We start from the raw sequence: 15275 nt of genomic DNA, 5'->3' as shown, positions 1-15275 counted from the left end.
GGCGGCAGACCCGGCACCGGCGGACCCCCCGGCATCGGCGGTTGCACAGGCACTTGCAGAGGCGGTCTCACCGGCGGCTGCACAGGGACCTGCTGCGCGGGAACTCCCGGTGCTTGCAGCGGAGGTCCCATCAGCGGTTGAGCAGGCATCGGCGGCGCGGGAAATCCCGGTGCAGGAGCAACTTGTTGCTGCGCGGCGTGTGCGTCAAGGAAATTAGCCATTCTAACGTCCATCATTCCCGGCAGACCTTCCATCACATCCTGGAATGCCCGCAACAAGTCTCTCACCGAGTCTTCCAGTTCTGCTAGTCGTTCCCCGGTAGTTTCCTCCGGGATGGGGTCCCGAGGGCGGTAGTCCGGGGGTGGGTCATAGTCCTCTTCCGTTTGGAAGGCTCCGGTGCCCTCCTCATCCTCTGTGTGGCCCCGCGGACCCGACGGCTCGAACATCCACTCTTCGAGGTCCTGCTTGGGACTCCCCTTCTCCGAGGTAGACCCCGGCTCCGGGAACGATCCCTTGTCAAACAGACTCTCACGTAATCCGCTCCCCCGACGGGAGTACACCTCACGGGTGCCCTGGGTGTTGTACATAGTCCAATCATCCTGCTGGTGAGTCTTCCGCGGACCCCATTGCGAAGGGGTCGGAGGCGGCCAAGACAGATGTGCAGGCAGGCGGGGAATCGCTCCCCCCACGGCACCCTCCAACGAGGCTGCAGTCGTGAACACCAAAGACGCGGAGGTTTGTGGGACCGATCCCGAGTCCCCCTCCGTGTTAGGTAGGTTTCCCTCAATTCCGCTCATGATCTTGCCAGATTCGGAACGATAGGAAAAAGGCAGTTCTAACAATATGTTGGATCCCCAAGCATCGAGAATAAATCCACGTTTTCAAGAAAAGCAAAATTTATTTCAAAGCGTTGAAGACATACTCAAACACGTTCTTTGTTAGAACTGGGGATACACAGTTAGGTCAAGCATAATAAAGGAACTTCAAACAGATACAGGTCCAATGAATAACTTTCCCGCTGGCGGGCTAATGAAACAGTTGCGCGCCCAGTCCATGGGAACCAGGCAGAATATTAGACAAAACACAGGTGCAGTACTCATGGGAAAAGCAATAGCCAAGCATTACAGCATCTTCTCCCCCACACAACCTCCAGCAGTTATCTTTTGCATTCCAACGCAGGAGCAGGATGATAGAAACCAAGCCGGGTGCAACAGGGAAAGGATATGTACACAGAGGTCACAGAAAACAGAATGGCAGCTTGCTGACACTATTTTAAATATATTATGCATAGAAATATATTGCCCATTTTTTGTTTTAAAATGCAAATTATTATGAGTATAGTCAGATATTCATGATTTGCCAAGCATTTCAAGCTTGGCTTTAAAAAACAACAACCTCTTTTGCTGTAATAATTTCTTTTAGAACTGAAGCAGATTTCAGAACTCCAAGTTATATTTTTTTTCCATAAAGAGACTCACGAAGAATCAGGAAAACAACCCTCAACATCTTCCGTTGTGTTTAAATATGGGATCTGAAAAGATGCTGAGTTGAAGTCTTTTGGAATGAATAGTGATTGAGCTTTTGTTGGTAGCAATGGAAAATAGCATCCTTTCCTAGAACTCCTGGAAGGTCTAGGTTATGGCTTTCTTCAGTGAACAATACCATTTTAAGCAGATCTTAACTTAGTATGCCACAAGATATTATACTTATATGTCTAGGAGATGGGCACAAGATAAACCAGTCTATATCAGCAGGGAATTCAGTTGTGCCACATGTGTGAAAATAATCCAGTTTTGTGCATTTAAGGCTGCAATCACACATGCCTTTAGATCCGACATAGGTGTGAATCCCTGACGGATCTAAAGGGAGTGATCAGACAGCAACATCTGGGAAGTGTCCTGCAGTTGTCAGAACCCGTGCTGCTCCACCACAGAAGTGGAGTTAAAAGACACCGTGGAAAGTCCGGTAGTAAATGGGTTCCGACGGGCCACAGATGATTTCCCCCTGTCTGATCACTCAGGCACACTCTCAAGCTGTCGGGATGGTCTGATCAGGCCATCCTGGCTCAGTGCTGTCCCCCCCCCTTCGCAGTATGCGCATCATAGCGTATGCCATAGGAGGCCTTCAGTGCAGAGGTGCATTTCCTTGTTTATGCGCATGGGAAACAAACGGTCAAAACCCCCCACGATTCACCCGCAGTTGCATCTGATCACACAGTGACGGGCTGCACCCACACCTACAAAGGGAGGTGTGATCTCGCAACTGCATATCAAATTCCTCTGGAGGGAATAGCCTTGCTTCCCCTTCGCTTCAACTGGCGCATGTGACTGCAGCTTAAATTGAGGTTTTCTATCCATGACAGGGCACTATAATCACTGGAGTGGTCTGTCTGGGATATGGGCACCAGATAAACCAGGTTTTATCAGTAGACAACTTCTTCGGGGGAACTGATCTTGATTGTCTGGAGGTCAGTTGCAATAGCGGGAGATCTCCAGGTGCCACCCGGAGGTTGGCAGGTCTACCCTGAGATGAGCAGCCAGCTAATACTAGCAAAGATTACGTTATCAAGTCTATTGTGTCTTAACAATGGGGAAAATTTGAACTGGGCTCTTTTAACTTGTTCAAACAAAGTAAAACAAAGAACGCACCAGGGTATTTCCTTGTATAGAATTTACACCTAAACAATTATCTTGGCAGACATTGATCCTGATACATTGGATCTGGGATTTCCTATCTGGCTACAAATAGTCTATCTAGCCTAGATACAACTGCCAAATATAAACAGAGACTATATATTAACAAAAAGTGGGACCCACGATACTCGTGGGGGGGAAGTATTCCCCATGACTCCCGAGCCGCCACAGCTTCTCCTCACCACTGTAGTCCACAACAGCAACACTAGTGAGCCCTGAGCAGCTCCGAGCTGCCAGGTGTACCAGGCTCTCCCCCCCGCCCACAACAGCAACACCGGTGAGCCCTGCATGGCTCCGAGCCACCAGACCCCGCAGGCTTTCCCCGCTGCCGCCAACAGCAGCAGCAACGGCCACGGCTTCTAGCCACCGGCCCGCCAAGGCTCCCCCCTGCTGCCGCCACCAGCACCAATGGCGGCGAGCCCTGCACGGCTCTGCCACAGATCCCGGAGGTAAGTACGTTCTCTGAACATGCGAAGGGAACAATTTTTTACTTTTGGGGGGATTTAAGTATCCCCCGTATAGTTTTTTAGATTTTTCAGATTTTTCTGCACACCTGGGGACTGCTCCAAGTGTGCAGGAAAATCTCTCTGCCCCCCAAGTGCCCTCAATGTGTGGATTTAGATATCTGCATGGAGGGGGCAACTTGGCTATTAGATATATAGATTTCAGTAAGTCATGCTATTTCTTGTACTGTTTTCTTGAACTCTTCCTTCACCTTATACTTATAAAGTGCTTAAAGTTACTAGGTTCTGTACATGGAATTTAACAATAAACAAACCGTTCCCCAGAGACAAGTCTCTGCAATCAGAGGTCATTTCGGGGGGATCACGGGGGATCGCAGTTCCCCCAGGTGAGGTACGGGGGGGCAGGGCACATGACGAAACCCCACCCCCTGCTTCCGGCCGCCCCGCTTCCGGCCCTCATTCAGCCAGGAGGAGGCAGGAGAAGAGGGAGGGTAAGTTGCTTCCTCCCTGGGGACCGTTGGGGGCGGGGGGTGTGGCCTTATGACACACTTCTGGTGATGTCAGGGGGTGTGGCCTTATGACACACTTCCGGTGATGTCAGGGGGTGTGGCATATGCTAATGAGTTATGCTAATGAGTTCCCCTAGCTCTTTTTCTACGAAACGACCCCTGGATGCAATAGAATGTGTAATGGAAAGAACAAGGATAAGGAATTTTGAATTCTGTATGACAGGCAGTTCCAGTTAAAGTGTACCTACTATGTTTGATTTTGTTAAGAAATGACAAAAACAACTTAGATTTGGATCATTTGGATTCTGACACCCTATGTGCAACCCTATGCAGAGTTACTCCAGTCTAAGTCCATTGATTTCAATGGATTTAGACTGGAGTAACTCTGCATAAAATCACACTGTTAATCCTTCACACTGAGATAGGTATGGCAGTAATAATCTTTGAACAATTATTTTGTGCCCTATGTGTGCTTTTCTTGTAAGGTATGCTTGTAAACCACAAGGGAATTATCATTGCCTGGTTTCATATCTCACAATTGTATCTAGTCTGTTAAGTTGCTCTTAGAATAACTGGCTGAGCAGGTCCTGGATGTATTATTGTGCATTAAAGGATTACAGCTTCAGTATGCCAAAAACAAGCCATACAGAGTAGTGAAAGGAGGAAGAATGAAGGGTTTGATATTTGACTCTGTGATTTCTCATTAGTATGGGGTATAGGAATAAAACGCAAAGACCATGGACTAACTTCAGGTTTATTTTTTAATGCAAATATGGGATTCTGCTATATATTCCTTTAAAACACTTGCCAGTGCCACCTGTTTGATTCATTGTGCTAGTGGCACCATCCCTATTTTCATCTTATTGGCAGTTCAATGCAAAAGGAAACAGAAGGAAAGAGAATTGCTGGATGCAAAGGAGTGTCAGAGAGGAAGTGTCAGTGTGTTTAGCTGCAATCCTAAGAACCTTTTCTGGAAGTAAGCCACATGGGGACTTCTTGGATCGCTCCCATTGTGATGTATGCATGTGTGTATAGCTTTAAGTGAGCCCTCAAGAGTTAGGGTATGTTTTCCCCTCAAGCCTTGTATGGAAGGGGCCTCTGTTAGGTCTCATTCTTGGTGTTGGCTGCTGTCTCCCAGTGTGTATGTTAGTGTTCTTTATCTGCAAATTTTCTCTACTGGTTGGAAGCAATAAAGAGACCTGTTGCTGAAGCTACCCGAGTCTCTTGTGTGCAGGACACAAAGTGAAAGGGTGACCTTGTCTCAGATGTGAGAATGCTGTACATCTGCTGAAATGCCCCTCTTTGGCTTAAAAAAAATGGAAGTGCAGTGGATGACTGCACAAAAATATTAAACTGAATCCATTATGTAAGTTAGGATTTAAGGTGGGCTTTGGGTCTGATACAGCTATAGACTATGGTGTTATAACTTGACGTTGTTGCCTACTGATTTAATGATAAAGTGGGTATGACCAGGGCTTAACAGAGATATCGGCTTCTCTCACTACATATGCTAAGTCATTCAATTCTCCCTTATACCCAGAAATTAAACTTTGTTGGTTTTAAAGGTGCCACTGGACTCAAACTTAGTTCTCATATCTGTTGTTAACTCCTTTATTATCTGTATGCCAATTTGCTGCTATTTACATGCAGTGTTCCCTCTAAGGTGAGTTAGTGTGAGCTAGCTCACAGTTTTTTAGCCTCCAGCTCACACATTTTTTTCTTAGCTCAGGAAGGATGGCTCCAGAGCAAACTAATTTATGCAGTAGACAAATTGCTTGCTCACCACTTTAATGCCAGTAACTCACAGAGTAGAATTTTTGCTCACAAGATTTCACAGCCTAGAGGAAGCATTGTTTACATGTCTTATCAAATGTGTTATGCCAATCTTAGCTGTATTTATTTGCTCAGTTACTTATGCATCTTGACTCTAAATAGCTCTTCCTGGCAACTAACTCCCCCTATATATATGTAATATTTGAGGAAATCTGTTCCAATGTGTTTGAAGGAGTGCGCATCTATACATGCTAAGTCTCTCAGTTCTTGCTTATACCCAGAATTGAACTTTATTGGTCTTGAAGGGGTCACTGGATTCAAACCGTTCTCACATCTGTTTGTTAACTCTTATTTGTATACTAATTTACTGCCATTCACAGATCTTAACCGCCTTAATCCAATATAAGCTATAACCACCCAGGTACTTATGCGTCTTGATTCTCGCTAGCCCTTCCTGGCAACTAACTCCTCCCCCACCTCTCTCGTCCTGTATGTAATGGTTGAGGAAATTCTGTTTCGCTGTATCTGAAGAAGTGTGCTTACACACAAAAACTTATACCTTGAATAAAACTTTGTTGGTCTTAAAGGTGCCACTGGACTCAAACTTCGTTCTGCTGCTTCAGACCAAAACAGCCTACCTACCTGAATCTGTTTGCTGGATAGTAAATATGTGAGTGGTGGGGGCCTGTCAAGTTGCAGAATGCTGATGCCCAGTTAGGCTAGCCATATTAGCCTATTGTAGCAAAAACAAAGAGTCCTGTGGCATAAACTTACTGTAGCAAAAGTTAGTTTTTAATAGAAATTTGTCAAATATATAAAGTGTTCTCCTAAACTGTATACACCTGGGGAGAGAAGTTTAATACAGTGGAGATACCAGAGAGTATCACGTTTTATGAAGAATGCAAATGAATGCAAGATCCACAGTGCAGTTGACTTCAATGGACTTAGTCCATCCTCTACTTAGGATGGCACTACTGTCTAGTTAATTCCAGTTTGGAAGTTGCACTCTTAGTGTGGCATTTGGATAACCGAAGAACCTTTTGTTCATTAATAAGCATGCTCAACTCCACCTCCAGCTTCAAACAAGTGTACTGTCTGTCTCTTTAAGCACAGCTTGGCTCATATAGTTGGAATTTGGTCCGGTAATGCCTTGCAAGTACAGAGCTGATGCTAACATAGAGATGTTCCTTCTAGGTGCAACATCTTCATAATGAGTTTTTTGCTCAAAATAGGTTCCCACATCTATGATGTTATTTGGGCTTGTTACTTAAACAGTCTTAAAATACCTGCGTGAAAACCACTATGCACCATGGCTTTCAGTTGCAGTGTAATATCAGATCTGAGTAAAGTAGTCAGTATATTTTGACTTTTGGCAGGTTAGATTTTTTTGTTTAACTTTTTAGATAACTGCTATTTGCATCAATAGATATTGTCGATTTATTTTACTAATGTTCAGTATGGAAGGATAGTTATTGAAGGATATTTGCTTTTTAATCTGAAGTAAGAGGTTTGCTAGCAGGTTTTCTCCATTTCCTAGTTTGAAAGACAATACTATTTTTATTAATGCTATATACTATTCCATTATATACATGCCAAGCTCTTCTGTTTTTAATAGCTAGTACTGTGTTGTTCCAGTTTCAGGCTTTTCTTGGAATATGTAGATTTTTTAATAGTTCAGTGTTGCCCTCTTGTGGTGAATACTGCTTCTAAACTGATAAATTCTGGTGGGTAGCCATGTTGGTCTGAAGCAGCAGAACGAAATCTGAGTCCAGTGGAGCACCTTTAAGACCAACAAAGTTTTATTCAAGGTATGCGCTTTCGTATGCACACATTGTATCTGAGGAAGTGTGCGTGCACACGAAAGCTCATACCTTGAATAAAACTTTGTGGGTCTTAAAGGTGCCACTGGGCTCAAACTTTGTTCTGCTGCTTCCAAACTGGGATGCCTTTTTTGGGGAGTTTTCACATGATGGCTTTCCCCATTCTCAATATGCTCTTTTCCAAACCTGCCCTGCAATTTTTCTGAAAAGATCAGAGTATTCCAAGCATGTTAGCATGTGGCCTATACACTTTTCCCTGCAGTGCGTACTAACATTGTTACCATTTTCCCATTCTTTTTCATGTTGTGCCACTGGAAGGCTTTTTGTCAGCTTTAAAGAAACTGGAAAATAGTAATTACTATAGTTTTATAGCACTATAGCAACCTGTTGGCACATATCCATTTCCATTTCAAATGTGAATAAAGCAGTTATGTGCTCATCTGTGAAGAAATAAAATAGGTGGCAAGTCCCCATGGCAAGTGTGACAGCCATACCCTCAAAATCCAATGTAGAGTCATTGTGGAGCACATATGGAAGAGAAAAGACAGCAAAAATATGGAAGAAAGTGTGTAGCAAACTTCCACATGTGGAAAACCCATTCACCAGTATGCATGGTCCTACATTCACAGTGGCAATGATAGAAATGTGGAGAATCTTTGCTAGGCAGAAGCAGCCTTAAACAAGAAAGATAATTGTCATTTAACCTAACAAATATATTGAATTGTTCCTTCTATAGCTAATGCTAAAAAAGGCCGGTCAAGATCACAAGCAGATCCAGTAACCACCCCAGGTAAGACAACAGCTGTCTCTCTTCTTGTTGTTGTTATTTTAAGTTTTAAAAAGACAACAGTGGATACAGGCCCAGAAACAATTAGAAAAATGGGAGGGCACATTTTTTCTTGAAGACTCTTTTTCAACTTTTCTGTGGCATTCTGGGGAGCATTGAAAAGAAAGTCATGTTATTTTTTCCCATTTGGAATGACTGAAATGCTTTAAAGACATGATTCTACTCGCTCAATTCTGTCAGACTGGCAGGGAATTGGGGGGGTGGGGACAAGGTATTCAACATCACACCAATGTACATTACTTCTGGTGCAAAATGGGAAGTGATGCCATTGCATTGGCATGATGCTCTAGGATTCACCCAAAAGTCTATGGTTAGACCATTGCCCCAACATGACGTTTTTTCCAGTTCTGCACTGAAAGTGATGTTGCACATTGGTGCTGTGTCAAATTGCTCCCATAACCTTGCTGAGCAGCAATGGAGGGAACTGAAGGCTCAGGATGCCCCCCCCCCCAAATAAGCTCTTGTTATTTTTTCCCTTTGTGCTAATTGAAATGGTTTAAGATATGGCTTACTCACTTAAAGTGTGGAGCAAAAAATTATCTTAGACCATCTACAACATTAGATAATGATAATTCCTATGAATATTGTAAATGTATACAACATATTTTCAAGGCTATATTTATTATTTACATGTGAATAATATTGGCAACAACTAATATGCTACAATGTGTTGATGATATGTTATTAGGGTTGCCAGTCCCCAGGTTGGAGTGGGGGATCCCCTGATTTCATGGGCTCCTGCCCGCCACCCAGCCATCTGGCCAGTAGGGGAAACCCTACCCCAACAGTCATGACCCCACACAACATCCCGAACATGATGACATCATGAGGAAGTAACATCATCACACTGGGTGTTGTACAGTGAAGCTCTGGTTTTTGGGCAAAACTCTATGGTTTGTGACCAATTTTACCATAGAGTTTGCCCCAAAACCAGAGTGTCACTGCACAACATCCCTGCCGTGATGTCATCACACCAGGGATGTTGTGCATGGTGATATTGCCCTCCCCCCCTCCCCGAAAGCTCCCTCCCAACCTCCACGGGCATGAGGTAAAGACCTGATAACCCTATATGTTACTGAAGAGTTCGATTTTTCAGTATTATGAAGTTTAATCCAAACAGGCTGATAGCTCTATTGTAGTTGTATGAATCTGTTTCTATCCAAAGAATATATTCTCTTTTCTCTACTACAAAATGTGTTTTAATTTCAACTTTTTTTGGTCATTGCTTTTTCTATCTGACCTACGGGAAGAGTTCAATGGTTACTTTTTCTAGTTTATAAAACATAGATCAATGATCTATGAGGCTACCATTGCATGTCAGGTGAGGGGACACAAAGTAAAAGAGTAGTGGGGAAATCACTGCTACTTGACATCCTCTCACAACAGACTTTCTTTATAGACACGAGTAGAGTTCCTGCTTTGGTGGAATTCTTCCTGAACTGCACAGAAGGGCTTATGGTAGTCCAGTGGAACTGTTTTTCCTTTGAAAAGCAAATCCATGTGTGGTATCACAGCCTGCTTATAAACACTTCACAGTTTTAAAAGAGATTTGCCATGATGCTTGGAGTAGAGGCTGCTACTTGAGAAAAACGTCGAAAGGCTTTTAGTGCTCACAAAATGAGTTTTGTGGCTCTTTGGACAGAGATAAACTAGTAGCTGGCAGAAGCTGTTTTAGAAACTTGGATGGAATATTTCAAAATGAAATGAGTTTTGCGGCACCTTAAAGAATAACAAAACTTTTATTCTAACATAAGCTCTCAGTTCAGTTCAGTTTATTACTACAGTCCTTAGACCAGTCGTACAAAAAGAAGTACACCTTCATAAGCTCTCATGGACTAGACCTGCTTCTTCAGATGCTATGACTTTGTATTAATTTTATGAAAACATCCAGAAGAGTCAAGGAGTAGAGTTGGCAAGTGGCACTTACCTTGCTGGCAGGGGACTCCCGGGTAGATCCCGGCGTGCGCGCGCCGCACACACATCACCAGGAAGTGATGTTATGACGCCGGGCACGCTGGGGGCGGGGCCATGACCATACAAGAGAAAACCATAGAGTTTTCCCTTGTATGGCTCTGGCCCCGCCCCCAGCATGCCTGGTGTGCCCGCGTCACTTCCTGGTGACGCGCACGTCGGGGAGGGGCCCGATCCAGTGCCGCCGGGGAACGGGCCTCTCCCCCCAGGGGGACTTGGGATCCCTATCAAGGAGTCATGAAATGCAGGAAGTAGATATGAAATGCAATTTTGTAATATTTAAGATCTAGTTAAGAAAAATGCAGAAACCATTCACTGTCTAACATAGTTAAGATGTGTAATGGGTGGGAAATCACAAGTTTTGTTAAGGTAGTCACAGTTTTAAATAAATTCCTAAATTCTTCCTCAGCTGGGGGAGAGATAGTATGGAACCTTTGAATGGAAAACACGGTCCATTTGCAGCCAACTTATGGCAACCCTTTAGGGTTTTCAGGGCAAGAGATGAACAGTGGTGATTTGCCATTGCCTGCCTCTGTATGGTCCTCTGGACTTCCTGGGTCTCCCATCTAAGTACTAACTAGGGCTGCCCAACTTAATTTCCAAGATCTGACAAGATCAGGCTAGCCTGGCCCACCCAGGTCAGGGCAATCTTTGAATAAAAGGATTCAAATTAAAAGTATGACTATCTTAAAAAATCATGTGACTCCCTACATTTTACAGGTCTTAGCTAAACATGATTAGAAACTTGTATTCCCCACCCCCTGATTAGCCTTGCGTTTTACATAATTACATTTCATTCTGTTTTACTTGTGTTTCTTGACTGTGCCAGGTTTTATTTAGAGCTCCTACAAGAAAAATGATTGCAAAATGAGTGCCTGCATATAGCATCTGAAGAAGTAGACTCTAGTCCAGCAAAGCTTATGCTGGAGTAAAATTTTATTAGTCTGTAAAAGTGCCAGAAGATGCCTTTTTATTTTCATTGTAGCAAGCTATCCCTTTAGAAAATCCAGTCATTTCTAAGTATATAACTTCTTATACTTCTCATTTTATTTGCATTTTTAAAATTATTTATTTTTTTACAGCGGATTCATCCATTGTCACTTTTCTCAACTACCCCAACAGTGCTACAGGCAAGACTTCATAAATATTTATCATACATAGTGGGTTTATTTTTAAATTATTTTCACCTCTTCATTTTGCCATTCATGTTACTTTTTATGCTTTTTCTCCTTTCGATTCATCTTCATTTGAAGCTATGCTTTCTGCAGGTCAGGATTTACACAGAAAATGATATGTATATAAACTATGTGTAGCTGGTCGCTTTTAGTTTTAATAAAAGATAGGCTTTAATAAAAGCCAAAACAATTTTATACAAATTCAAATATATAAAGTATTTGATTCTGTTTAGATCAAGACAGCTGTTGTCTAAATGGACGATATCTATAGTATAGTAGTTAAATACAGAATTCCTCAAACTGTGGGCCAAACTGGACCTGATGGTGTCCTAGTGGCTGCCACAAGGATGCCACCATCTTTTAAAAGTCTCTTTAAAATGCTGCAGTGTGGCAGATCGAGGCATTCCCCCTACAGTATCAAATGCTGAAATGGCCACCCCCACCCACAGCTGTTTCGCCCCCTGAAAAGGTGTGTGTGTGGGAACAATAGTGCTGTGCTGTGGGCGGCCCAGTCAGGGAATGATAAACTTTTGGGATGCATTGTTTTGTTCCAAGTAGGAAGGCATTGCCCCATGTAATAATTTGTATCCTGGCATCTAACCATTGATAGTTACGAGAGAAAAATAGCTGCAACATGGCCAGGACGGTGGATATGTATACTACTCTTTCTCCTCTACCCTTTGCAACCTCAGTCCCCAACTATGAGTGTTATTTGCCCCAGTGAGGAAAAGTTACACAGGGAGCCATGCAGTGGATGTTTCCTCTGCGAATCAAATATAGTCAAGGCTTACTATGTGCATGCTGTCTGGCCCTCCCATCCATCCATGGGTCAGGGCTGGTGGGAGAAACAAGGATGACAGAGATGACATTGTGTGGTGAGTCTATGATACTTCCGGGCAAAAATCCAGACATGACATCAGGGTGTCAGGCAACACTCCAGAATCCCCCCCCCCCAATTCTACAATAAATCCAGGAGCATTGCATAATGCATAATGATGTTACATCTGGGGTTTTGCCCAGAAGTGATGTTGATGTATTGCATGACATAATTTCCACCCCTTGCCCTGCCTCCAAAATTTTTGTGGAAGCCAGGCAACCCTGCTCCTGATAGAAAAAGATTACCAAAATGGTCCATGGATAGGGATGCTTAGATCTTTCTGCAATACAGCCCAGCTCCCTGGGTTAGTTTACCTTTAACAGCAGTCCCCCAGTCTCATAACTCAGGTGGGCCTGGGCTTTTGTTCTTTTTCTTATGCCATATTAAACTTATAATTATTACATTGTGAACATTTTTTTCTGTTTGTAATTCAGTCAGCTTTTTTGTTTGCAGCCTGAACGTTGGTGTTACTTATTTTTATTATATTCAGGTTGTATCAACTCTGCCACTGGCTTTTGAGCGTTGTGTTTTTTAATGTCAGATTTATGTCCATTTATTCTTTTGCATGGGACTGATCTGTTTGTCTGATGTTGAGAGTGGAAGGGCATTGCTGACATTTGATGCTATTATATTATATTATATTATATTGTTACTATTTTAAAATACAAACTTCCTTTATAAGTGTTTAAATTGAGCTAATGCTTTCTTGCAGGAACGGAATTTCCAGAAAATAATGTATGCAATTTAGCAGCCCTGTGTAAAGACTCAAGTTAGTGCCTTTTCCTTATTTATTTTCATTGTAGCTTGTAGGAAGATTGTTGAAGATGAAATAATATTTCTTGAGCAACTGTTGAATTAAAAAATTATATAGCAGGCCAATATTTATTTAAATACATAAGGTCACTAATAACATGTTGTTTAGCAGGATATGAGCTTTTATGAGTCACTGTTTACTTCTTCAGATACAGCTAGAATGGGAGTCCATCTTTCCTATTTATTGGAAAGTAGAATGATTTCAGATGCTGAATGACATTAGCAGGAAAATGACAATAGCAGGTGAATGACAATAGCAGGCATGATTAGATTTAGGCGAGATATGCAGAGGGGTAACAGGCAGGGAGAAATCAGCATGGGTAATGAGACAGGAAACCTAGGTCTCGATTCAGTCCAGATGGATGCATTGTCTTGAGCTTCATTATCAATTGCAATTCAGCAGTTTCTCTTTCTAATCTCCCTTTTAAATTCCTTTTAAGAAAACTTCTACTTTTAGGTCAATAACTGAATGTCCTGGAAGGTTAAAATGTTCCTCCCACTGGTTTTTTTAATGTTGTGGTTCCTAATGTCAGACTTATGTCCATTAATTCTTTGTCAAAAGAACTCACCTGTTCATCCAATGTAGAAGGTGGAAGGGCATTGTTGACACGTGATGGCATAAATCACATTAGAGGATGAGCAGGAATATGAACCTGAGATGATATGGCTGATGTTGCTGGATCCACTGATAGTGTTGCTAGGATTTATATGAGAGCAAAGTTGGAATCTTAGTTTGTTGCAGGCCTTGGTACCAGAGTTTATGTTGCTGCTAAATAGTTTGTCATTGCAGGTGAGAAGTTGTTTTAGGTTATCAGGCTGTAGGTAAGGAAGAAGAGATCGCCCGCCCACCCCCCGTGCCTATGTAAGGGAAGTGTCACTATCCAGCATGGGTTGTAGGTTATTAATAATGCATTGAACTGGTTTGAGTTGTGAGTTGTGGGTGACTGTGTTTTTAGAAATTTATTTATTTCAAAAAATGAATAAACTCTAAATTTAGCAACTAAATTGAATTTTTTGGAAGGAAGGAAAGAATGGGGGGAAATGTCAATTCATATTTGGTTCCTGCCACTGTGGGGAGATGCTTATGTACAAAGAACAGAGGATCAAACAAGCACCACACAAGGAAGCTGACAGGGGCATCCTAAGCAGAGCTACATCCTTCTAAGCCCATCTGTCAACTGGTGTATAAGGGGGGTAACACTTGCTTAGAATGGCACTGCAAAGGCTGTAAACAGAACAAGGAGTTTATTTTGCTATACCAGGACATTTTTTAAAAATTAATGTGATTGTGTTTCCTTCTCAGTCTTCTACACAGGAACGATGAGATTTCAGACCAGTGACAACAGCACGGATGATTCATTTAAACTAAAAGTGGTAAGACCTTTTATTGTGATACATTATTTTGTTGTCTTGTTTGGGTTGCATTTTCTGTGTTATAATTAAACCCTGTTGTAAGTTAGGTATTGTAAAATACAGGGGTCATTTCGTAGAAAAAGAGGCACAGGAGCTCATTAGCATAACTCATTAGCATAACTTATTTGCATATACCACACCCCCTTACATCACCGGAAGTGTGTCAGAAGTCAATACCCACCGCTCAGGCTCCACTGGACTGTTTTGGATTGCTAGCTATTGGGGGGGGGGAAATGTGTAGATCTGTCCTCGCAGAGAAGGGAGGGCTTGTACCTGAATAAAACTTGGTCTTAAAGGTGCCACTGGACTGTTTTGGATTGCTATCTATGGGAGGGCTCTGCAACTTACCTGACTGCTTCTTGCTCTGACTGAGGGCTGCTGGGAGCAGGGGGTGGGGCTTGTTGCATGTGCCCACCCCCTGGGCTCTTTACTGCCGGAGCTCTGCTCCTGTGCGCTCCTGCAGGAAATGACCCCTGGAATAGAATCGTAAACGAAGGGTTAAAGGGTGCCAGCTTATGGGGCTGTTTACTAACTGATGTACCCTGTCATGAAAAGTATGTTTAAACAAGGAAGGAGTCATCAGGAAGGTTTCTTGGAACCTTTTAGGTCATTTGAAAGAACGATAGCTGTCATTAATTTGGGGACAGGCAAGCAGGCAGTGAGTGTGAGTGGAAATTTATTATTAATTACCTCTTGTTACTTACTGTTTTCATTTCTTCCTCCTCCCATTGCTAGTATCTGCTTTGCCATCACCCTTAGTCCCTGTTTCCACTCATAGTATTTGCTGTACTTTTTATGCTAGTCTATCATGTTTTTGCTATAAGAAGGCCAGGTATACATTTTTTATAATATTCAGTATGTACTCCTTGATGTCATATTTGTTAAACAAAATGTAATTTATTAATTGGCTCTTTCTTTCC

At 42.7% G+C, this 15275-nt stretch overlaps 1 protein-coding gene across 1 annotated transcript in view; it reads left to right on the top strand.

The window, feature by feature from the left end:
- ADGRG2 (adhesion G protein-coupled receptor G2) overlaps positions 1-15275 on the top strand; it is a 66586-nt gene that overhangs the window by 18171 nt on the left and 33140 nt on the right. Inside the window, exons 2-5 of the mRNA XM_015417589.1 lie at positions 7996-8049; positions 11160-11207; positions 12842-12898; positions 14246-14316. Of these exons, the coding sequence (XP_015273075.1) occupies positions 7996-8049; positions 11160-11207; positions 12842-12898; positions 14246-14316 (230 nt within the window). The remainder of the gene's footprint in view (positions 1-7995; positions 8050-11159; positions 11208-12841; positions 12899-14245; positions 14317-15275) is intronic.

This window comes from Gekko japonicus, unplaced genomic scaffold (genome assembly GCF_001447785.1).
Source record: "Gekko japonicus isolate JY-2015 unplaced genomic scaffold, Gekko_japonicus_V1.1 scaffold18, whole genome shotgun sequence".
NCBI lineage: Eukaryota > Metazoa > Chordata > Lepidosauria > Squamata > Gekkonidae > Gekko > Gekko japonicus.
The sequence above is the reverse complement of the archived record's forward strand: the minus strand, read 5'-3'. Positions and strand labels throughout refer to the sequence as shown.